General features: G+C 39.3%; 1 protein-coding gene, 1 non-coding gene and 1 pseudogene across 2 annotated transcripts; 2 read left to right on the top strand and 1 right to left on the bottom strand.

The window, feature by feature from the left end:
* The first annotated feature begins 1,826 nt into the window (after positions 1-1,826).
* Positions 1,827-22,464, top strand: LOC133711940 (ATP-dependent RNA helicase DEAH13-like; annotated as a pseudogene).
* On the bottom strand, positions 4,809-14,604 carry LOC133712598 (uncharacterized). Its single transcript, XM_062138708.1, has 2 exons — positions 14,044-14,604; positions 4,809-13,417 (listed from the first exon to the last, which is right to left on the bottom strand). The coding sequence occupies exon 2, from the start codon at positions 13,181-13,183 to the stop codon at positions 7,778-7,780; it is 5,406 nt and encodes a 1,801-aa protein (XP_061994692.1). The 5' UTR covers positions 13,184-13,417; positions 14,044-14,604; the 3' UTR covers positions 4,809-7,777.
* LOC133713259 (small nucleolar RNA R71) lies at positions 12,522-12,629 on the top strand. The gene has a single exon (XR_009847925.1). It is a non-coding gene; the product is annotated as a small nucleolar RNA R71 (small nucleolar RNA).
* Positions 22,465-25,744: the final 3,280 nt, after the last annotated feature.

The raw sequence follows: 25,744 nt of genomic DNA on the forward strand, positions 1-25,744 counted from the left end.
GCGGCGCGAGTTGGATGGCAGTTGCTAGGGTTTCAGTAGTGGGCTGGGCCTCTTATCGGGCCTATGCTTTAGGTTTTATTACTTTAAGGATTGATTTCCTGGGTCTGGCTCTCTTGGAGCTCAGGAGGAAATTAATTTTCCTTTCTAGTTCTTGTCTGATTGGGCTTGTCCAACAGATTGGTTAGGTATTTGTATTATCAGCCCATTGGGCTAGCTTTGGGGCAGCTTAATTGACTGTACACTTCTCAATAGATGTAGGTTAAGACTATTTAACTGTATAAGATCTTTAATTGGGTAAACAATTAATATATGAAATTAAATCACACGTTCTTAGATAATTTCAAGTGTTTTCTATTGTTAGCGTTCAAACTAAGAACATTAGAGTTTACCACTCATTTCAAGCTCTCTGTTACAATCGTGTGGCCGGCATAAAAAATAAAATGTGAAAACAAAAAGACATTTTCTAGCTTTGTTCTAGAAATTTAAGGAGAAAGAATTGATTGATAGTCATTATTAAAGCAAGAGAGCAGAAACGCAGAATAAAGAAAGTTGCTGATAGATGTATAGTTGTAAGCATGGGGTGTCGGTAATTATTTTACTGAAAAAAGGCAATGTATTTCATACTCAATGAACTTGACAAGCACAACCAAAATTTACAGGTTCGACAGTTTTATGTCGGGAAGTCATGATTTAGAGATTCTTTTCCTAATGTACAGATTGCTATCAGCCTAAGCTATTATCACTTCTTTATGTTGCTAATTACATATACACAAACTCAGTCCGAAACAACAAAGATCCCAAAACCAACCCACCCAGCATCACAAATGATCATAAACTCCTTTTTCAGTTTTCAAGGAGGCAAAGTCATACTGCCAAAAGAAAATGAAATTTTGACGTGCCCTTGTTTCCTTCTCGGCAATATATTCCACAAAGATTTCTTGATTTGGACAATTCCTACTTCAGAAAACCAAGCAGCCACCATGAAAGATGGCCAAACAATCAACCATTCAACCATATGGAAAGGAAAGCCATATTCACCATAAAATTAAATGCACGAGATCCAGAGGAATGTTACTATATGCAGACTGATCGATCGATCAGTAACAAAAACAAACTATGACGGAAGTAAACATAGCAGAACTTATATTTGTCACATTTCACAAGCTTCCTACAATCAATTACCCTCTTATAACAAGATTGGATAAATAAAAAATAAAAAAAATCAAAACCAGTAGAGTAGCAGAGTAGCAGAGTATTTATCCTAATCTATGCGAGGAACTAAATTGTGTGAACTTGAAACTTATCGAGAATCCGAACACCTTGCAAGCCAATCATCTCAACTGTTTTGACCCTTCTGTAAGCGAAAATAAGAAGTAGTGAACAACAACTAAATGAAACCGTCAATATGTTTTAATTCATTGTCAAGTGTTTTTTTAACTCAAAAAAAAAAAAAAAAGGAAAAAAAAAAAAAGAAGAAGAGGAGAAGATAAACAATTAAACACAATACCAATTGAACTAAGCAGAGCCAAACCGTGTACACCTCAACCCTAAACCTAGCTAACAACAAGAACCTACCGTTGATCGCCATGCTCGGGCCAGGTACTTATTCGATTGTTTCAATTTCACTAAAGTGTTATTTTTAGGTCAATTATATATGCTCGGCTTCATGTTTTAAACTCTGCTCATTAGAGTTAAGTTTGTAAAACTTTTGTTTGGCTTTAGCTTTTGGGAAATTGGACATACGTATTCTTATAGAATGAAAGATGCAGAGAGTTGACGATCATTTACTAATGAAAAGCAATTGGAAAGAAGCATGTATATCAGAAATGACTAGCAATTGTCTTTCAAGCAGGTATATGTTCAAGATAATACCGTATTCCACCTCATATTATACATCTATACACTGTTGAAACTATATATATGTTGCTATTTAGTCTGTTTGCTGAGGTTCTTTTGCAACTTATATTTTTTTTTTCCGGATTATTTTGATTGATTCCAATCCCAACCTCAGGGCTGGCTCTGCAGGTTTATTGAAGTAATTTAAAGAGGAGAAAAATGGAGTTGTGTATAGAAAATTTTGCACAGCCTTTGGACTTGAGGTGTGGACCTAAATATTTTTTCGGATTTCCCTCTAAGTTTTTCTCATTTATATATAGTTATATTGAATTAGTGATTCTAATTTAAAGTACTACAAGTTGCTTGTTAAACAAGTTCCTATAAAAGTAACTTGTAGTGAAAAATGCACATCAGAGTGGGATAATTTACGTACTGTACTTTTACTAGCCACGAACTCTTCTTTTAGTCTTGTCTAATAATTAAACCTTCATCACCTTTCCTTTCTTTTCATAGCTCTGGAGGAGCTGAATCAGCTGATAGCAACACAACCATCATGCCAGATAAGAGAAGGAATAAAAGGAAGGGTGCCAATGAGGTGCGTGCAGAACTTAAATTTTTGATTTCATTCTTCTTTGTATTTGTAATGAGGAATTTCTGTTGATATCTAGGTTTTTGAAAAAATCAAGACAAGAAACACACCAAAGATGATCACATCTTACTTGACCTGGAATTTTTGCTTTGAATTTCTCTAGGAGGAGAAGGAAAACACACTTCTGCTATCAAAAAGCACCGAGGCTTTAGTGTACGCCCATTTATCATCTCCCCCAACTACTTTTTCCTTGGTAGTTGATTACTAGTTTGATCTGTTTCCTATCCTAGTGACATTTGATGAAATCTTAGATTTGCATTATCAGGAAATATACGATTCCAGAAGGTGCATATGCTCTTCTGCAGTCATCACAAAATATTGGCCAGGTTTGTATCTTTGTAGTTGTTGTTTATTCATATAATGAATTTTTGTTACATATCTCTATTCCAGGCATTTTTATAATTCTTCATGTAGGTTGAATCAAGAAAGAGAAAACGAAGCAGAGCCCTAGTATTCTCCAAAGCTGGAATTGAAGTTTCCCATGCTGACCAACCATTTAAGAAGATAGATTGTGACGAAATGTGTAGTGGAAGTGAACCTCAGTTGGAAGAGATGCAGAGTCTTGACAAAAATGAGCAGGGCCAACCAGTGATGGTACAAAAGGAAGTTGAAAAAAACACATCAATTACTTTGGAGTCCTCTCAGGGGCTAGACTGTGGCAAAAGTGTTGGCATGAATGGTGAGTTCACAGCTGCCTCACCATCTGGAAATGTTAATATTGGTGACGAATGTGACTTGTCTTTACACGAAGATGTAAATGTTTCGCCAACTTCAAGCATGAATGATGACAGTGAAAGCACAGAGTCAATGGTAAGTTCATACTTAGATCTGTAATTTGAATAAAAGATTATCTCGGTAGGGATTTCCCTTAGTGAAATATAAGAATATGACTGGTGAACTAATATATATATAGGCTAGGTGATACATGAAGATGAACATTCTGAGATCACATGTGGAATATGGATTTGGTATATAGGGGAACAATGAGCTCAATGCCTTTAAGTTAAACTTCGATCATGACATTGTTTCTCAAGTGATTATATATATGTATATAGTATATATATTATACACACAGAGAGTAGTGAGAACTGTCATATTACCAGTTTTGATGACTATCACTTATATTTACTAACTATTTGAAGAATGGGGTTGAATACTGGCCAGGATAAAGTAAAGGGGAGTCCAAAAGTAAATTCCAGCAGGCCAAGTGAACTCCAGCAGCGCAAGAATGTTGTACATGTATCAAGGCCTAATGAAGTTGAAAATGCAAGGGGTTATCTTCCAATAATAGATATGGAGATGGATATAATGGAGGCTATTAAAGAAAATTCTGTTGTAATTATACGTGGAGAGACCGGATGAGGTAAAACAACCCAAGTTCCTCAGGTAGGTTTGTTATTATTACTGTGATTATCTTTATTTTTGTTCTTTTATCTTATTTCTCCTTGAACCTCCTAAATTTGTCATTCGGCTGGCATTTTGCAGTTTCTTTATGAAGCTTGCTTTGCCAGAACTGCTATTATAGGTGTTACTCAAGTACTCAACCCCGCGTTCCTGCAGTCCGTGCGACTGTTAAGCGCGTAACATATGAGGTCTGCATTTGGGTAAAGAGGTTGGCTTTCAATAAGTCAGGTATGAAAAAAGGATTGAAGAAAATTGCTCCATCAAATTCATGACAGAAGGAATATTACTACGAGAAATCCAGGTTCTTTAAGCAACTGATACTTCCTTTGGATGTTAACTTTCTATATATCTTTTAGTAATTGCCAGTTGTATAATGAGATTTCTATGCAATATGGTTACTTAAAAAGAGTGTTTTTGCTTGCTAATCCCAAGTGCAGGAGTCGCGTAGTAGTATAGACTCAGAAGTACGAGTGTCGTTTCCACCGAGAGCAGTGAGAAAAACACAGAATGATGAATAAACTGAAAAGAAAACAATTTGAATGAGTTTAGTTGAGGAGAAAATTCAATAAGGATATTCACTAAGGTTTCGGGGTTCCACCTTAAATCACCTATGCAATCATATTAATTCGACTCTTTTCCTTGAAACTTATTCAAGAAAACTGACACTAAAGATAAATCCAATTTATGGTAGTTCAAACACACAAAGCCCAATTAATTTCTCTAGGAATAGTTCAAGTATAAACTGTACCTATGGCAACAACCTATCAAGACATAATTCCAACGAAATTATTTATCAATCTGCAACTCTACTTAGTCTCAAAAGCATGGATATTTTTACTACACAATAGGAAAAACATGGCTGAACCTATGAAATAGATTATCAAATACCCATCAATCAATGAAAAAGTAAATGCAGAAATTAAAATTGAACATCCAAAAACTGAATTTGCATTGAAGTTCTTGTCGAATCGAACTAATAAAAACTACATAGGAAATCCAAGGTTTCTCCCCTAGCCTTAGCTAGGAGATTAGTTCTCCATAAGAAAAATGAAAGCAACAAAATGATCCATGAGTTTGGAAGAGTACAACGCAGAGGATGAACTGTGGTTGAAGGAAAAGAAGAGAGAAGAGAAATCTGCTCCAACCTCTCTTTATAACCTTTCACTTTTGCCCCCAAGAAAATCTGAAGAAGAATCCAATCCCCAAAATACTAGGAGCCATTTGATGAAGTTTAATTGCTTTCCACTTCTTCTCAGAATCTGGTTTAATTGGGAGATCTCCTTCCATCTTGATATGATGTCGATCTTGGTTCTCTAATTTCACGGAGATTGGGCTCTTCATACTTATTCAATTTCCTTCACTCCCCCTTAATTAAGGTTTATTGATTCTGGGTATTTGGTGATATTGGGCTGCGGCAAGGCAAGGGAAGGTGCCTTCCAATATGTAGAAGAAAGAATGGAGAGCTAGGCACGTGGGAACACTTATCTCCTCCCAAAAGATAATTATACAAAGCACTTGACCGATAAAGTCAACTTGTCCACATCCAAGTCCAAGCACAGCAACTCCTTTAGGCCTTTAATTGTCCAATTCCATCATCCAAGTCCCAGACCTAATAAAGCAAGAATATGATATAGTTAGATTAAATTAGGCCAATAAATTACTCAATAGTTAAGCAATTATGAAGATATGAATGCACTTTTGACCACTTATCACACCCCCCAACTAGCTTATTGCTAGTCTCTAGCAATTAACAGCGACTCGAAACGACTCTCCAACTCAAAGAATGCTAAAAAAAAACAAATTACCTAAGCCACTTTCGTAGGGATCACGATTGCATTTAGCATATGCAACAAGCCTTTAATTCCACTAAGAATTCCTTAGCAGACGAGTTATAGTCTCGTGAGGGTTTTCCAGGGATGATACCCACAAACATCAATTCCAAGAGATTACTACTTCCCATCATTAAACTCAGAGATACCAAACAAAAATATGTCAACACAGAATCAAATCATCCACTAACATAATTTCAGAGAGCTAAAAGAAGACTGAGCAAGAGCTCCACACGTTGTCCAAGTGCCAGACTCAACTCATAAACACCCAAAACTGCCCAGCCACAATCAGTACCATTCCAGATCCCAGTTTCGACACAAACCAAATCATCATAAGCAAGCCTCAACTTCAACTCTCACATAGGATATATCACTCAGAATAAAATCGCTCAGAAGTTGGTTAGGTGTTTCTCTCAATGCATATGTGAGAAGAATTGATGTACATGGATGCAAAGAGTCTCACATATAGTCATGAAAAATAGCTTTTTCTGGTAAAATAAAATAGATCTCATGAAAAGATACCAACCACCATTGAGAATATCGGACTACACCCCATAGTTCCCTCTCTATCTATTCTCCACAATTGTACCACACAACTCCCAAGATCATAGAGGTCTTATATAGGGTTGTAATGGGGCTAGGGACATGGCTAAACAAAGAACGGATAGGATATTCAAAGAATTCCTGAGAAACTATTAGAGGCCTTCAAATTATACACTAGACAATCTTGCTTTCTATGAGTCTGCATCTAAATAATCTGCAACGAACCGTGCTTACTCATCTTCTCTTTCTGTTTCGAATATTTTTTTTTTTTTTTTTTTACTAGCAGCTTTTTTTTTTTTTTTTTTTTTTTTCTGCTGCACATTTTTTTTCACTCCCTTCATTCACTAAATCTGCATACATATAGTAAGACTGCGCACACATATTTGCAGATTCCAAAAGCACAAAATTTCACCCTTCACTCATTCATTTTTTTTTTTTTTTTTTTTTTTTTTAACTTTCCTAACCATTTCTCCAACAATAGTACAGCAATAATCAAAAGGAGAACATTTCTGTGAATACAAACCATCTCTAATAATTTCTCAGAAAATAAGGGGATGGATATGTATATGTGGCTCAACTCCAATATTGGAGCATGGTAGGAGAATATGGTTAAGAATGAAAAAGGCTTATTTTAAGGCTCAAAATGGTTATCTAGGGGATGATTGTATAGGACACAGGCATATATGGCAATGGAGGTAATCCTAAGTGCCTTAATCCCTTCCCAGTCATCATGTGGTCAACTTTTACGCTTCGAGAGACATTAAAGGAAGTTCTAGTGTAATAATCCAAGGCAATGAATCCTCGGTGGTTGATCAAAATAGAAGAATAATGAGATCATCAAAAATGTATTTAGCACAGAAGGAAAATAAGATTTCATATATAACCCTCAACAATAAAAGAATAGCTCAAATCTCACTTTGGGTTATAAGTCTCCACTTATTTTATGACTTTCCAGTCCATGTAAATTCCAAAACCTTGAACAATACTAACATGGCTGAAACAACCCCAAATGTCATGAAGATTATCTTGCAAAAGGACAACATGCAAAGCTAACGCTCATATCTCAAATTAACCACCAAAATCTCAAGTATTTCTTCATGCCATACAGGAAGTATCACTAATGTCTCATCATCGTATTGGGAAGTAGGCAACCTCAAAGGAAATATGACACAAACTAATAATTTTTTTTTTTTTTTTTAACACTATGTGAACAGTGACGACGATGAACAGTACCAAAATTGAAATACACAGTAAACATAAATGCACTAAGACAAAACTGACAAGTTGCTACTCCCCCCAACTTCAAAGAAACATTGTCCTCAATGGGATGATCAATAGCAAAAGATAACAGACAAGTCATTAAAAGTAAAGAGTGAGTAGGAAAGAGTGCACCTGAAAGAAGAGATGTTCCCAAGCAATACTCTGCAACTTGTTAGTGACCGAACAAGAAAAGAAAAACAAACAAAACTGAAAACAATTTTACACTTTACAACAAAGGGACTAAGAGTCCAACAGATCAATCTGCATAGATAGGATTTTCTAGAGAGATGGTTTCATCCTCTAGAACAATATTCTCCAAAAATGGTTTCAAACGCTGCCCATTAACTTTAAACACATTACCATTCTTTGGGTCCTCAATTTCAATAGCACCAAATGGAAAAACTCTTGTAACCACGAACGGACCTGTCCACCTAGAGCGAAGCTTACCAGGAAACAAATGCAATCTAGAATTATACAAAAGAACTTTTTGACCAGGTTCAAAAGTTTTTCTCAAAATTTTCTTATCATGGAAAACTTTCATTCGTTCCTTGTAAATCCTAGAATTTTCATATGCTTCATTCCGAATTTCTTCCAATTCATTCAACTGAAGTTTCCTAAGAGAACTTGCATCATTCAGACCAAAATTAAATGTCTTGATCGCCCAATAAGCTCTGTGTTCCAATTCTACAGGTAAGTGACAAGCTTTTCCATAGATTAATCTATAGGGGGACATACCAATTGGGGTTTTATAAGCTGTACGGTAAGCCCAAAGTGCATCAATTAGTCGTAAAGACCAATCCTTACGGTTTGGGTTCACTGTTTTTTCCAAAATTTGTTTTATTTCCCTATTGGCAAGTTCAACCTGACCACTTGTTTGTGGGTGATAAGGGGTGGCCACTTTATGAGTAACTCCATATTTCTTCATCAAGGCCTCGAAAGGCTTATTGCAAAAATGCTTACCCCCATCACTAATAATAGCCCTAGGTGTTCCATGTCTAGAGAAAATATTTTCTTTCAAAAATTTCAAAACAGTTTTATGGTCATTTTTCCGACAAGGAACAGCCTCAATCCATTTAGATACATAATCAATGCCTACCAAGATATATAGATATCCAAAAGATGAAGGAAACGGGCCCATAAAATCAATGCCCCAACAATCAAATATTTCAATGACTAAAATGGGATTCAGAGGCATCATATTTCTACGAGTTATCGCTCCTAACTTTTGACAACGCTCACATGTTCGACAATATGCATTGGTGTCCTTAAACAGAGTTGGCCAATAAAATCCACATTGCAAAATTTTAGCAGCTGTTTTTTTAACAGAAAAATGGCCACCACATGCTTCATTATGGCAAAAAGAAATCACATCATGCATTTCATTCTCAGGTACACATCTCCTATAAATTTGGTCTGCACAATATTTAAATAAATAAGGATCATCCCAAAAGAAACTGCGTACCTCCACCAGGAACTTTTTCCTATCTTGTGCATTCCAATCCGGAGGGATTTTACCTGTGACAAGATAATTAACAATGTTAGCATACCAAGGTAATTCCGAAATAACAAAAAGCTGCTCATCAGGAAAAGAATCATTAATAGGCTGCAAGTCAGGATTTTCATCAAAAACCAATCTAGATAAATGGTCTGCCACCACATTCTCGACTCCCTTTTTGTCTTTGATAGTGATGTCAAACTCTTGGAGTAGGAGGATCCACCTAATAAGTCGAGCCTTAGCATCCTTCTTAGTGAGGAGGTATTTTAAAGCTGCGTGGTCAGTGAAAACAACAATAGGCGATCCAACAAGGTAAGCACGAAATTTATCTAATGCAAATACTACCGCAAGGAGCTCTTTTTCAGTTGTTGAGTAATTCATTTGAGCACTATTCAAAGTTCTACTTGCATAGTAAATGACATATGGTTTCTTATCTTTTCTTTGCCCCAAAACAGCCCCTATTGCAAAGTCACTAGCATCACACATAATTTCAAAAGGCAAATTCCAATCAGGTGATTGCATAATAGGAGCAGAAGTGAGTAATGCAATTAATCTTTCAAAAGCAACCTGACAAGCATCAGTCCAAACAAATGGAGTGTCTTTAGACAAGAGATTACACAAAGGTCTAGATATGGCACTGAAATCCTTTATAAATCTCCTATAAAAACCAGCATGTCCTAAAAATGATCTAACATCTTTTATGCTCTTTGGAACAGGTAATTTAGCAATCAGTTCAATCTTAGACTTGTCTACTTCAATTCCCTTAGACGAAACAATGTGACCAAGAACAATTCCAGAAGGGACCATGAAATTACACTTTTCCCAGTTCAGAACAAGATTTTTCTCTTCACATCTTATCAACACTCTTTCTAGATTAGACAAACATTCATCAAATGAATCACCAAAAACAGATATGTCATCCATGAAAACTTCAAGAAATTGCTCTACCATGTCACTGAAAATACTAATCATGCATCTTTGAAATGTGGCAGGAGCATTACACAAACCAAATGGCATTCTACGAAAAGCAAACGTACCAAATGGACATGTAAAAGTAGTTTTTTCTTGATCTTCAATGGCAATTTCAATTTGATAATAACCTGAGTAACCATCTAGAAAACAATAAAACTCATGGCCTGCAACCCTTTCTAAAATTTGATCAATGAAAGGTAAGGGAAAATGATCTTTCCTAGTTGCGGAATTAAGTTTCCTATAGTCTATGCACATGCGCCAACTAGAAACAACCCTAGTAGGAACCAATTCATTTTTATCATTCTTGATCACTGTTATTCCAGATTTCTTAGGTACAACCTGTGTAGGACTAACCCATTTACTGTCGGAAATTGGATAAATAATACCCGCATCCCACAATTTCAAGACCTCAGTTTTTACAACTTCTTTCATGTTTGGGTTTAGTCTACGTTGTGGCTCCCTAGATGGTTTAGCATCCTCTTCTAAGAAAATCTTATGTGTGCAAACAAGAGGGCTAATTCCCTTAATATCAGCAATAGACCAACCCATAGCAGATTTATGGGCCTTCAAGACATTTAACAACATACCTTCCTGTTCAACAGTAAGTAAAGAGGATATTACCACAGGAAAAGTGTCGTTTGGACCCAAGAATGCATGTTTTAGGCCTGCTGGCAGAGGTTTCAGTTCCAGTTTTGGCACCTCTACACTTGATGGTTTGCTCTCAACTCGCGGTGGAAGCTTCTCAAACTTAGGCGTCCATCCATTCACTCCTTGGACCTGAAAAGAACCAAAATATGAACTTATTTCAGCAATTTCAGCAACATTAGAATCATTTGAATTCATGAGGAAATTTTCTAACACATCTACAACGCTGCTCTTCACAAATTGTTCATGCATTAGAGTTCCAATAAAATCAACAAATTCACATTCCTCATCTCCATATGGCTGCCTAAACACATTAAAAATATTAACTTCCATTGTCATATTTCCAAAACTCAATTTCATCACTCCACTCCTGCAACTAATGTTAGCATCACATGTAGCTAAGAATGGACGTCCTAAAATAACAGGGATTTGATTTTCAGTGTGTGAAACAGGTTCTGTGTCCAAAACAAAGAAATCAACAGGATAATAAAATTTGTCCACTTGGACCAACACATCCTCAATCATTCCCCTTGGAATTTTTACAGAACGATCAGCCAGCTGCAATTTAAGCTTTGTAGGCTTAAGCTCACCGAGACCTAGCTGCAGGTACACTGAATAAGGAAGTAAGTTTACACTAGCACCCAAATCAAGTAAAGCACGATCAATAAAATGTTCTCCAATGACACAAGAAAGAGTAGGACTACCGGGATCTTTGTATTTTGGAGGAATTTTACTTTGAAGTACTGAACTAACATGAGCAGCTAAAAATGCAGTTTTCTTCACATTATGCTTCCTTTTCACAGTGCACAAGTCTTTCAAAAATTTTGCATAAGATGGCACCTGCTTAATTGCATCTAACAAGGGAATGTTTATTTTTACTTGCCTAAAAAGATCAAAAATTTCAGAATTCTGATTCACTTTCTTTGAAGGAAGTAAAGCTTTGGGAAATGGTGCAGGCACAGAATGATTTTCAACAATTTCATTCTCTTTAGACTCATCAAATTCATTTTTACTCTTAGGTTTCTCTACCTCTTTAACAGGAGGTGCATTTTCAATTGTTCTTCCATTCCTAAGAGTAATAGAATCAGCATGCTCAACTATTTCAACCGAATTGATACGTTTGGGATTTGGCTCAGTATTAGAAGGAAACCTCCCTTTTTCATTAAAAGCAAGAGAATTGGTTAATTTAGAAATCTGATTCTTAATTTCCTTATTCTCTTCAACTATCTGACCAAACATAGAATCATATTTAGTGAACATGGCATCATACCTTTGACTTTGTTTTTGCTGCTCTTGCATGAATGTCTGAAGAGTGTCTCCCAGAGATGGCTTAGAATTAAATGTATTAGGTGCTGAAAATTGAGGGTTAGGGACACTTACCTGAGGGTGAGACTCATTCCGCCAACGAAAGTTGGGATGATTCTTTGTTGTTGGGTTGTAAGTCTCCGAATAAGGTGAATATTGTCGCTGAAAATTTCCCAATGCAGCCACTTGTGGCTCATTCATCACCTGCAAAGAAGGACAATTTTGACCAAAGTGACCAATCTCATAACAATAATCACAAACTTGATTACAATTAACCGTTTGAGGCACGTGAGATTTATTCAAACCAGCAAGTAAGGTCTCATATTTCATCTTCCAGTGGTCTTCTTCTTTTAATTGAAAAATTCCTTTACTCACAGAAGGTGTGGAGGGCTTAGAGCGATCTGTGCTCTCAAAAGTAGAAGAGTCACTCCATTGGTGAGCCTTCTTAGCAATCTCATCTAAAAACTCTATGGCTTCATCAGGATCTTTTTTCAGGAAATTTCCATTGCACATAGACTCAATAAATTGACGATCACGAGGGAGAAGTCCCTCATAAAAGCAACTGGCCAACCGCCAAGTTTCAAAACCATGATGTGGGCATAAGCTCAAGAGTTCCTTAAATCTTTTCCAAGTTTGATACAATGACTCATTTTCATTTTGAGCAAAATTAGCGATCTTTCTCTTTAAAGCCATTGTCTTATGATTAGGAAAATACTCATTGAAAAATGCTTCAGTCATTTCAGCCCAAGAACCTATAGATCTAGCCCCCAAAGAATACAACCAAGCTTTTGCCTTGTCCCGCAACGAAAATGGAAAGAATTTTAGTTTGACAAAATCAACGGCTGCAACTTGATCATAAAATGCAGTAACTGCTTCCTCGAATGCCCTAACATGCACATATGGATTTTCATTTTCCAAACCATGAAATGCAGGAAGAAGTTGAACAATGCCAGGTCTAAAATCAATGTTGGGCATGTTAGGTGGTAACATGATGCAAGAAGGCTGAGCATTACGTGCAGGATGCAAGTAAGTCTGCAAAGTCCTAGGTGGAGGAGGTGGGGGAAGCAGATTATTGTTGAGCACATTATTCAAAACATTGTTTTGGTCATTGTTTACATTATTATTGTCGTCGTCTTCCATGTTTACAGATGATGCAGACGAACTCGAAGACTCAAACAAATTGCCAAACAAAGTTTCACACTCAGGCTTTTTAGCAAATCTACCTAATTGATCTCTATAACGCATAAGAATGAAAACAAACTAAACTAACTAACACTAACAAAATGAAAAAAAAGAAAATGGAACGAATGTACCAAATGTCGAAATATTCCGTGTGCTTCGTCAAACGCTCCCCGGCGACCGGCGCCAAAAAAATTGCTTGCTAATCCCAAGTGCAGGAGTCGCGTAGTAGTATAGACTCAGAAGTACGAGTGTCGTTTCCACCGAGAGCAGTGAGAAAAACACAGAATGATGAATAAACTGAAAAGAAAACAATTTGAATGAGTTTAGTTGAGGAGAAAATTCAATAAGGATATTCACTAAGGTTTCGGGGTTCCACCTTAAATCACCTATGCAATCATATTAATTCGACTCTTTTCCTTGAAACTTATTCAAGAAAACTGACACTAAAGATAAATCCAATTTATGGTAGTTCAAACACACAAAGCCCAATTAATTTCTCTAGGAATAGTTCAAGTATAAACTGTACCTATGGCAACAACCTATCAAGACATAATTCCAACGAAATTATTTATCAATCTGCAACTCTACTTAGTCTCAAAAGCATGGATATTTTTACTACACAATAGGAAAAACATGGCTGAACCTATGAAATAGATTATCAAATACCCATCAATCAATGAAAAAGTAAATGCAGAAATTAAAATTGAACATCCAAAAACTGAATTTGCATTGAAGTTCTTGTCGAATCGAACTAATAAAAACTACATAGGAAATCCAAGGTTTCTCCCCTAGCCTTAGCTAGGAGATTAGTTCTCCATAAGAAAAATGAAAGCAACAAAATGATCCATGAGTTTGGAAGAGTACAACGCAGAGGATGAACTGTGGTTGAAGGAAAAGAAGAGAGAAGAGAAATCTGCTCCAACCTCTCTTTATAACCTTTCACTTTTGCCCCCAAGAAAATCTGAAGAAGAATCCAATCCCCAAAATACTAGGAGCCATTTGATGAAGTTTAATTGCTTTCCACTTCTTCTCAGAATCTGGTTTAATTGGGAGATCTCCTTCCATCTTGATATGATGTCGATCTTGGTTCTCTAATTTCACGGAGATTGGGCTCTTCATACTTATTCAATTTCCTTCACTCCCCCTTAATTAAGGTTTATTGATTCTGGGTATTTGGTGATATTGGGCTGCGGCAAGGCAAGGGAAGGTGCCTTCCAATATGTAGAAGAAAGAATGGAGAGCTAGGCACGTGGGAACACTTATCTCCTCCCAAAAGATAATTATACAAAGCACTTGACCGATAAAGTCAACTTGTCCACATCCAAGTCCAAGCACAGCAACTCCTTTAGGCCTTTAATTGTCCAATTCCATCATCCAAGTCCCAGACCTAATAAAGCAAGAATATGATATAGTTAGATTAAATTAGGCCAATAAATTACTCAATAGTTAAGCAATTATGAAGATATGAATGCACTTTTGACCACTTATCAGTTTTTCTCTAATCTATCTAGTTAAATGAATCCTTGTTATTGTGTAGAGTGATTTTTGGTTGAAGCAGTACTCTGTCATCATTCTTGATGAGGTTCATGAGCGGAGCTTGTGCACAGACATACTTATCGGAATGCTTTCACGTGCAATTCCTTTTCGTCAGGTGATGCTCAAGAGTGGTGCTTACTGCTATAAGTTATACATACTAAGCAAATTTTATAACTCATATGTCATACTAATTTGCAATTGATGGCAGAAATTATATGACGAGCAGCAAAATTTATTGCATGAGGAAGTAACTATAAGTTCTGAAAACCGGATTTTTCCATTAAAGCTTGTGCTGATGAGTGCCACCTTGCAAGTGGAAGACTTCGTTAAGCTATTTCCTGTTCCCCCACCGGTTATAGATGTTTCCGGCAGACAGTTTAAAGTAAGCACTAAGCACTCAGTTCTCAAGGAAAACTGAAGCTAATTATATAAATGCGGCATATAAAAAAGTCCTGAAAATTCCCAAGAGTATGCCACATGGGAGCATACTAGTTTTTGTCACCGGGAAGAGGGAAATAGAGTCGTTGTGTCAAAAGCTACTTAGAGCTTGGAGTAAAATGGTTATGAAAATGTCAATTGGGAGTGACAGCACTGAAGTTTCTGAAATAAACTCTGGTCAGGAAATAACTAGGAATGAGATCAGTGAAGCATTTGATGTCCATGACAACTTAAATGACCATCAAACTGCCAGCGACAGATTTTGCTCTGACGATGAATATCATTATGAGGTAGGTGAGGATGAGTGTAGTACTTCATATGATTCAGAACTAGAGAGTGAGTTAGAAATTAGTGATGACTGATGACGATGTGGATTCATTGTGCCAAGATGCCCCAGAAATTGAGGGTAATGTTGCAGATATTTTAGAAGAGAAAGTAAGCATTGTATCACTGAAGGCTGCTTTTGAAGGTTTAGTCAGAAAAACATCATTGGGCAATAAGTCAGATGGCAAACAACCTAATTCAGTTACTGTACATACCTCCAATAATATGGAGTATTTACTACGTCACCAAGCATAAGTAACACCCACTTTGGGACATCCACAAGACATGGCAAGGCCCAACCGAGACATACATCGTGTAGCCCTATGTTCAGGCTACGCGGCGGTATCCGGAAGTCACAAATCCGCCACCGGGAAGCCACCTTCCCGCCCTTGCCAAGATGCCTCCATAACATAGCTTTCTGCATGTTAAATAGACTAGAAATATGTGGAAACTTGTCCCACATCGAAGAATAAGTAGAGGAAGGGCATTCCTTCATCTATAAAAGGAATGCCTCCTCCCACAACTCAAGACATTCATTACATCTCTTGTAATCTTGTTAGGCCGCAAGGCTCGACACACTAGTATAGCTTTCAAGTGGACGTAGTCTCCCGCTCATGCGGAGGCGAACCACTATACATCTTGTGTCAATCTCTCTCTCTCTCTCTCTCTTTCTTTATTTATAGCTAACTAGAGATCCCCACGGATCCCTAACGTTAACATTGGCGCCGTCTGTGGGAAGCCAACACATTGGCTTCATCACCTTCCATGAGCTAAGTCTGCTTAGCGGAACTCAAAGAAATTCCTTCCCTCCTTCTTTGAGCTACTTCAAATTCATTGGTCACCCATTTCACTTTAGTCATTCTTGAGTTTTCATTGGTTACCAGTGAGTTCATGTTTGAATTTGTGTTTCTTGGCGGCAACTTTTGCCAAGGCATGATCAACATAACTCCAGCGGTACAACTAGAGCAGAAATGTGCAGAAAATTGCACCTTGAGGATGGTCAACACCGGTCAACGCCGGTCAACACGTGGTCAACGCCCAAGGAGTGGTCAACACTTGCAGAAACTGCTCAAAACACCAACATCAGGGGCCGTTCAATGCTTGGTCAACACCGGAAATTGTCGGTCAACGCCCGGCGGAGACAGTCAACGCCCAACTCAAAAAAGTCAACGCTGAACAAAAAAAAAAAAAAAACAAAAAAAAAAAAAAAAACTTGGCGGCAACTCTTCTCTGGACACCCAGGACACTTCTCTGGGCACCCATCTCCTTTTTTCAACTTTTTCCGCCGGACACCAGCTTCCGCCGAGCTCCACCAGTCTCCGCCTAACTCCTCTGGCAGCACCAGTGTGCAGTCCCCGCTGCGCCCACCGGACTGCTCCGCTCCGCCAAACCGCTGGGACGAACTCGAGCCTGCAGTTCCGCCGGACCACTCCGCTCCGCTGCACTCCGCTAGGAATCACCAGCGGCACACCACCGCCCAGCTACTTCCGCCGGCAAAGCTTCTAACGCCGGCACATTACCGCCAGCAAGCCTTGCTCTGCCAAACAAACTCCTTCATGCAACTTCAGCGGCACCGCTACGGCCAACGCCATCAGCGGATCCCATCCGCCAACCAAGACCGCAGCTGACAAAACCCAGCTTCGCTGAACTTAACCACGAGCTCCGCTAACAAGCCACTGCTAGCCACAGCTCCGCCGAATGCCGGGCCTATTGTGAGGTTCCGCCGGCCTTCTTCTTCCGAGTTTCCCGCCGCACTTCGCTCCGCCGAGCTCGCTCTAGGAGTACCACTCCAACAGGCGTCGCAGCAGCTCCGCTTAACCACCGCTGGCTAAATGCTTCGCTCCGCCGGCCAGGAACTCCGCCACCCATGAGCTCCGCTCCGCCGAGCCTTCCCCGCTGGACAACCTCCTCTCCACACCCAGAAATATGCTCTGGGCCAACTGACCTCTCGGTTCGCTCTCAACCTCCGCCAGGAATGCACAGTCACGCTCACTATTATCTCCGCCTAACGCCCAAGACCCACCGCCAGCGGCCTCTTGAGATCATCAACCTTCAATCTCCTTCACTAGTGTGGTGCCCAGCAGCTTCTGCTTCGCTCACTCAGCGGCATGTCCGTCGAACAGCAGTCCGGCATTCTCAAAGGAAAAGCTAAGTCTCTAATATTTTCTGCTTGTCTATCATTGGGCTCATCATCTGTTTACACGTATACCTATTGCATGGACAAAGCCATGCTTCACACTTAGTTGCGCTGTTGCTCAAGTACTTTGGATACACGTGTGTACTCATGCATACACCTTCATACTCTTATCCATAATTGCGGTGCACGTATATGCTCAGTGGACAAGGACCATGCGCAATTTATATTTTAAATGCGGTCGTACGCTATCTTTTCTTTTTTCAAGATAATTTGGTCCACTTCGTATGCCGCCATTCCGGTCCCCATGCATGCTAGCTCTACTTTACCTAGCCACATCAAACACGTGCTATCAACCATCTTTACTGCCTGTGCATATACAAATTCATAGTCAACCTCATGAAATATGCATGTACCCCACCGCCCCGGTGCCATTCAAATGCCATGCAATTACACATCTTTAATTGTGACTTGCTCTCGTTCTCTAAATGCATAACCAGTGGTATATATGCCACCACTTGATGACTATTGTGTCATAAGTCCAAATTACATGTGATAATTATTCTGCATAATTGACTTTGGCTAACAGAACATCACACACATATGCATTAGCTGGGGAAGTCAACCATGCATATCTACCTAGGTCCAAAATGACTTTATGTGTATACCATACGTACCCATCTTTAGTTAATGGGTCTTTCATACTTCTACGGCTCTCTGTAGTGAAAGTATATTGATATATGCATGCTATTTGTCATCAACCACCACATTTGCTTATACACTTTGCTTACAATTTTGTCAAAATACATATGCAAATTGTTGATGTTGCTTTTAATCATCTATTTTGTTTCAAGGAAATTCAAACTATTTCTATTGAGCATTCAACCTCAACTACGAGTTGACGAACATTATCGGAATACTTTATCCGCCACAAGCAATGGACCGCCATGCTCGGCCAATTCCGCCAGCCTCCAAATCGGCATACGATAAGTAAACTACATCTTATCTCTTACGCTCCTGCACTTTGAGCTACCGCCGATGCCATGTCTATACATGTTTCCATGACCCTTACGCATGCCTACGGCGTGTTATTAACACCTTTACTACATCGTATATGCTTGCTCTGTGTGTTTTGTCATTTTTTCGTGCACATACAAACTTTACGACTCCACGGTCTACGACCAAAACCGCCAAGCGGTCAGGCAACGCCTCATAATAGCCATTGATCCGGCAGCAAGGGACTAGTTAACACAGCCTACGGCAGCCATTGATCCGGCAGTTAACCCCGACGCTTGGGTACCAAAGATTGGGATCGCTTCCCAACACCCTCTGCTCCGTGCAGCTCCCCCTCAACAAACATGGCTGGGGAGTCGGGGACTCTCTAGCGGGCCTAGCAGGGGCCCACCCATTGAGCTTCCCGCTCATGCCTTCCCGGCACCCCATTGAGCTTCCGCTCATCCCCATTGAGCTTCCGCTCACACCCATTGAGCTTCCCGCTCATGTCTTCCCGGCACCCCATTGAGCTTCCGCTCATCCCCATTGAGCTTCCCGCTCATGCCTTCCCGGCACCCCATTGAGCTTCCGCTCATCCCCATTGAGCTTCCCGCTCATGCCTTCCCGGCACCCCATTGAGCTTCCGCTCATCCCCATTGAGCTTCCCGCTCATGCCTTCCCGGCAATCCTTGAGCTTCCCGCTCATGCCTTCCCGGCAATCCTCGAGCTTCCCGCTCACGCCTTCCCGGCATTCCCACTCTTCACATTCATGTCTACACGACACACCACACGTTAATGGAACATGGAATTCTTCTACCATTTGTCGCTCCCGACAAATTGAATTCTTTTCGCGTTCCATTAATACGAGCGACAACCAAACGCTTACCTTCGCAGCGCTCATACAACTTACATTTATCATATGCAATCCATATGCTCACACGGCCATACGCGCTCTCGAGTTTGTACGTCATAATCGATCGTACTCGGCGCCATTCGCGTGTATACATCAACATGTATCACGCACCTCATACGTTTATATATGCCAACGCATATACATGCAACTCACATTTGTTGCCCAATGCAACGAGCATTCTACATGTGTCTGTCTTCTTGTCTTTTATTGTACAGGTTAACGAGTCCCTTCTTGCTTACGGAGTTCGGGGACTTGTAGGGGCTCCGTACCGCCCGGTTACTTATGCTTGATGACTTCGTGGTTATAAACTCCCCAACCAAGAAGCTACTCTTACTCGGGGACTTCGGGGACTTGTACATACCTCCAATAATATGGAGTATTTACTACGTCACCAAGCATAAGTAACACCCACTTTGGGACATCCACAAGACATGGCAAGGCCCAACCGAGACATACATCGTGTAGCCCTATGTTCAGGCTACGCGGCGGTATCCGGAAGTCACAAATCCGCCACCGGGAAGCCACCTTCCCGCCCTTGCCAAGATGCCTCCATAACATAGCTTTCTGCATGTTAAATAGACTAGAAATATGTGGAAACTTGTCCCACATCGAAGAATAAGTAGAGGAAGGGCATTCCTTCATCTATAAAAGGAATGTCTCCTCCCACAACTCAAGACATTCATTACATCTCTTGTAATCTTGTTAGGCCGCAAGGCTCGACACACTAGTATAGCTTTCAAGTGGACGTAGTCTCCCGCTCATGCGGAGGCGAACCACTATACATCTTGTGTCAATCTCTCTCTCTCTCTCTCTTTCTTTATTTATAGCTAACTAGAGATCCCCACGGATCCCTAACGTTAACAGTTACTGATCTAGATGCTTGTTCTAATCAATCCAATTATCTCATAGGGAAAAAGGGTAGTGTTAAAGATGGTAGAATGCCAGGTGCACTGCGTGTTCTCCCTCTGATCTAGATGCTTGTTCTAATCAATCCAATTATCTCATAGGGAAAAAGGGTAGTGTTAAAGATGGTAGAATGCCAGGTGCACTGCGTGTTCTCCCTCTTTATGCCATGCTGCCTGCAGCGGCTTAGCTACGTGCATTTGAAAAGGTCAAGGAGGGAGAACGGCTTGTTGTTGTGGCCACTAATGTGGCCGGAACCTCTAAAACTATACGTGGGATAAAGTATGTTGTCGATACTGGAAAAGTAAAGGTGAAGAAATACAATCCCTCAAATAGCATGGAGACATTTGAAGTAGAGTGGATGAGTGAGGCATCGGCTGATCAACGTAAAGGAAGAGCTGGAAGAACAGGGCCTGGCCACTGTCACCGCCTGTATTCTTCTGCAGTATATGATAATTTTCCTGAGTTTTCCGTACCTGAAATATCCAAAGTCCCTGTTGATGGTCTTGGTATCCACGAGGTGCATCCAAAAAGTATTTTGGTGCTTATTTTTTGTATAATCTTCAAGATGTCTAAATGTACAGACAATTTACCATGAAATTCACAGTAAGGAGCTTGTGCTTTCTCTTTTACTTATGAACTGCTTTTATAGTATATGAATTCATATTTTTCGGTGCATCCCAGGGATCAAATTTTCCATTATTTCCTACTCCTCCAGAGGGTGTGGTTGAAGCAGAGCTTTGCTTAAATCACCTTGGAGCACTTGATGAAAACAAAAGAGTGACATCTTTAGGGAAAGCCATGGCTTGGTACCCCATAAGTCCTCGCCAGTCAAGGATGCTCCTTACTATTATTCAAATCATGCATAAGAAAAAAATCGATCCCAGGCCTAATTTAGTGCTAGCATATGCAACTGCAGCAGCTGCAGCTTTGAGTTCGTCAAATCCTTTTGTTGTGCAGTTTGAAGATATTTGCACAGAGCACTATGACTGATCAAGATGGAACTTACGAGCAAGAAAATGTAAAAGTTTCTGGTGAAGAACTTTTGAATACTAGCAGTGATGCTCTGTCCATAGCTAATGCTTTGCGGTGCTATGAACTTTCCGAGAGGCCAACAGAATTCTGCAATGAAAATGCTCTACACCTGAAAACCATGGAGGAAATGTCCAACATGAGAACGCAGCTGCTCAAACGTGTCTTTGATCAAAGGAGGTTTTCCGGAGGTGATGACGAGCTACTCAATTTTTCATGGATGTATGGAACTCTGGAAGATGTACAACATGCTTGGCATGATAAGAACCTTCTTGATAAAAATCCTCTTTCAATGAATGAGGAAAGGCTCTTGAGGCAAGGCTGGCAAGCTATCTGTGCTGGTTGAGCAGATAGAGTTGCCAAACGTATTAAAGGAATTAGTTCAGGCCTTCAGGGTCATCTGAAGGAGATAGGAAAGTTACTGCAATTCGGTATGAAGCCTGCAAGGTTAAAGAGAGAACAGTATTTCTTGACCGGCAGTCATCTCTTTATAGTTCAGCCCCTGATTTTTTGGTGTACAGTGAGTTGATACAAACAAAAGGAGGACGGCCATACATGCACAATGTTACCTGTGTCAAAAAAGAATGGCTTGTCGAGTATGCTCGGTCTTTATGCACTTTACCTGACCCCAAAAAAGGTACCAGACATCGTTATGATCCAATAACAGACCAGGTAGTACATAATGTCGTTCCAACCTTTGGTGATCATTTGTGTGATCTTCCACCGCATCCTCGGGCAATTAGTGAGTTTGAAGATCGAGTGAAAGCTTTCGCTTTTGCTTTGCTTGATGGCCAAGTATTTCCTTGCTTAAAACCTGTTAGCAAGTCAAGAGATCCTCCTCCTGCTATTGTTTTAAGGCCATTAGAATTAGTTCCAAAACAGATTTGGAATCATCTGGAGAAGCTCAAGACAAAAAACATAGACAGCTGTGCTACGTTACGAGAGGTCTGGAAGGTTAATCCCTGGGAATTGTATCAAGAAATCGGGGAATGTAAAAAGAGTCTCCACAGTAAATTTGGATCTCTCTGGTTAGATATGCTTAAACAAGTTGGTTCAGACCTCCCACGATGATTTCACAATTGAATCAAAATAAGGCAACGGCTGGTGTTGGAGTTGGACCAACGTATAGTATTTACATTGATGTCTTTTTAGTAACCTGAAAGTGTTATATTTGACTCCTTAATTGAGATGGATGACCTCTTTGTTAGAATTTGAGCTTCTAATTTGTGATTAACAAACTATAATTAAAAACACAACTTGGATGCTTTGATTAAATTGCAGTGCAATTGAAGCACAAGATAGAACAGATGAGAAAAACAGCTAAACTTGAGTTGATGAGTGCTTGATTTTGAGATCTATAATTCTTATCTATTACAACACAAACATAAGCTTATATAATAACCTACCAAACCATCTTGTGGTGAGAAATGAAAGCCTAATTAACAAGATTATAATTGTACTTTACAATAAAAATGTACAAGCAGAGAAGAGAAGAAACATATTTCCATTTTCTGTAGATAGATTCCTAAAGACGTCAAATAAGAATGGAACAATGCGTATAGATAGCAGCAGATCTTTGTAATTAAGAAAGCAGAAACATGATTCCATTTTCTGCAGACACAATCTAGTCAAACTTTTCTCAAAGCCAGTATTAGGTATGAACGAAGTTTTTCAGACCAAAAAATAGGTGGAAGAAGATAGTTGGAATAGTACTAACTTTCCTACACTACTGTACCTTGTAAATTCAGTGGTGGCCGCAGCTGACTGATCAAAATTTTCAGCTGCGGACATTCGTGGCTTCTTCTTCGGTGCTACTATGGCATTGCCGTAGCTTCTTCTTGGGCTAATATGGCATCACGTATCTTCTTCTTCCGTGCTAGGTACAGTACATGTACCTTTGCTAGGGCTATAGCTTCCTTAAGCATTCCATTATTACAATCTACTACAGTTTTTTTGTGAAACCCGTCCAAAGTCATCTGATGATCTCGGCATTCAATGGAGCAGAATGCGGCTAGGTCACTGCAGGCATCATCAGAATTTCAACTCAGATAAAAGAGTTAATTGCTTACTGATCAGTGCAAACCTACTTAAATGGTTTTCAATTCTTGACAATGAAAAGAGTAATGCCAGGTGAATCACTTCATAAAACATATTTATAAAACATATGTATAACTAACTAGCTATAGCTAATTAAGTATTCAAAAGCAAATAACCGATCAGCTTTTCCCTCTAGTTTGCCACATTGAGCTAGTAATTACTAATTAGTTCAAAATAAAAATCATCATACGTGTATTACAAACTTCAGTTCCAAGGCACTTCTACGGAAAATATTGCTAAAATGAACTCCAAGATCATCTTGACAAAAATAGGGTTAATGAAAAAGAAAGAAAGTAATTTAATTAGCAAGAGTTACATACCCATACATGTAGAGGTCCTTTTCTGGGAGATCCTTCTTGCACAAGGAACAGGCTTTGAGAAAATCCTTAGACCCTTCCTTACGTTGCCTCTCCCGAACCGGTGACCCCGGCGGTGAAGCCAACTGAAAGATACTCCGGCGAGGTTGCATGACACTTGGTTTCGTGGTGGCTGGTTGTTGTACTCGAGGCAGCATGTCGTCAATGACTAATGGAGCTTGCTTGTGCTTCTGGTGCCACAAAGCCACAGGCGACTCTAAACGATTCATTTGGTTGAATACGCGGATATTACCTTGACTCGATGATTGAAAAATACGGGTCCGTTTCGAGGCCATTTAGTTGCAACTGAAGGGTTCTGGGTTTTGTGAACAGTTAATGGTGGTTCAACAACTGTTGAACGGTAGTTGAACCACTTGCTTTTGCGTACAAAGCTTCACATGGGATAGCTTAGGGTTTTGGTAATGCAGGTTTGATCGATATTGAAGAAGAAGAATAAGAAAACGAGAAAAGGGTTGGATTAGGATTTCTATGGATCGATACGAGAACTGGGTGGCGGTTGGTTGTAAGAGGACTGGGAATTTGATTTACAAAAGAACGAGAACTAGGACTGAATTACGGTTTAGAGAGGGAGATAGAGTTTTAGTGGGAGACCGAGAGTTAAAACTTTCGCATGCATTTCCAGTATTTTTTGCTTTTCCTGAGAATCCGTTAGGCCCCAGACTCCTTTTCAGATGACGGTTAGGATAAGCGAACTTGGATCAAATTACCAACAAAACTATTGACTCAGCTTATGGGATGGAGCAGTTCGTGAACAGGCAACGCCCAAAACTGGATGTCATGTTTTATCAATTATGAGATTAAGAAACATTACAACTTGAATAGAAATAGGACTTTTCATGGTTTTATAAATTAGAAGAAGTAATGGGATGGAGCATCTGTAAGTGGAATGCAATGGCATGCCCAAACATGTTAAACTTTGTCATAACAATAATTTTTTGAAATTCTTCTGTATCACCATTCCTAGAGCATGATTTTTAAAACATGATCCAATTGACAGAATAACAGAACCTTGAACGACTTTTTGTTATGAATTTTATTATTTATCACTTTGAAAAATCATTAAAAAAAACCTTAGAGCTCTATTAGTTCGAGAATCTTTTAATAATCATTATATCAGAGCGGAAAAATTTTGGACAGAAAATAAGAACATGCAAATTTAGCAAAAAAAAATTGTGTGGTCTAATCCCCAATTTTAGGTAGATACCATGGTCTTGAAATTTTTTTATTTTTTATTTATTTAAAGAAAGTTATGGGGGGTCTATGTTCCACGGGTTGAGGGGTGGAGGGCTTGAGGCATATAGTTTAGGGTTAGGGCGGGGTTTACTGCTTTGACGTGAGCCGACTCGAGAAAGGATGGACAGAGTTGCACTCTCCTCTAGCAACGGACCTTCCCTTTGTTAAAGGTTGTTGAGGTGACACTGCAAAGCTCGAGCTCGCCGATCATCATGGTAGTGGAGGAACCCTAATATTTACCTTTGAGGGTACAAGTAGATGTATAAGTGATGATGACCTTGATTATCTGCCCCAGATCAGTGACAATATCAGTGTACAAGTATTGCTCATGTCCCATAATTTAGAAACAAGGGGATTCTTCATCTCATGACGTTTGAATATCAAGTTACTCCCGACTTGAACGTGGAGTACCAACTTCTCAAGTTCTCAATACTCGCAACTTTGAATACTATAGCAAGCTGCCTGACCAATCAAGCAACGCATCCCATTACTTCTTCTAATTTAAAAGCCTTTGTCATCTAACCAGAGTTGTAATCGATCTATACATATTTTGAAGTATTATTTTCTTCAATAAATTTCCTCTGGACTGAAATAAATTCATTTGCTTTTAGAAATACATTTACATCCATAAATTATTAAGTTAT

This window comes from Rosa rugosa, chromosome 5 (genome assembly GCF_958449725.1).
Source record: "Rosa rugosa chromosome 5, drRosRugo1.1, whole genome shotgun sequence".
Classification (NCBI taxonomy): domain Eukaryota; kingdom Viridiplantae; phylum Streptophyta; class Magnoliopsida; order Rosales; family Rosaceae; genus Rosa; species Rosa rugosa.

Bases quoted from the DNA above. Each gene is read 5' to 3' on its own strand.
- LOC133712598 (XM_062138708.1), bottom strand. From the start codon at position 13,183: ATGCGTTATAGAGATCAATTAGGTAGATTTGCTAAAAAGCCTGAGTGT.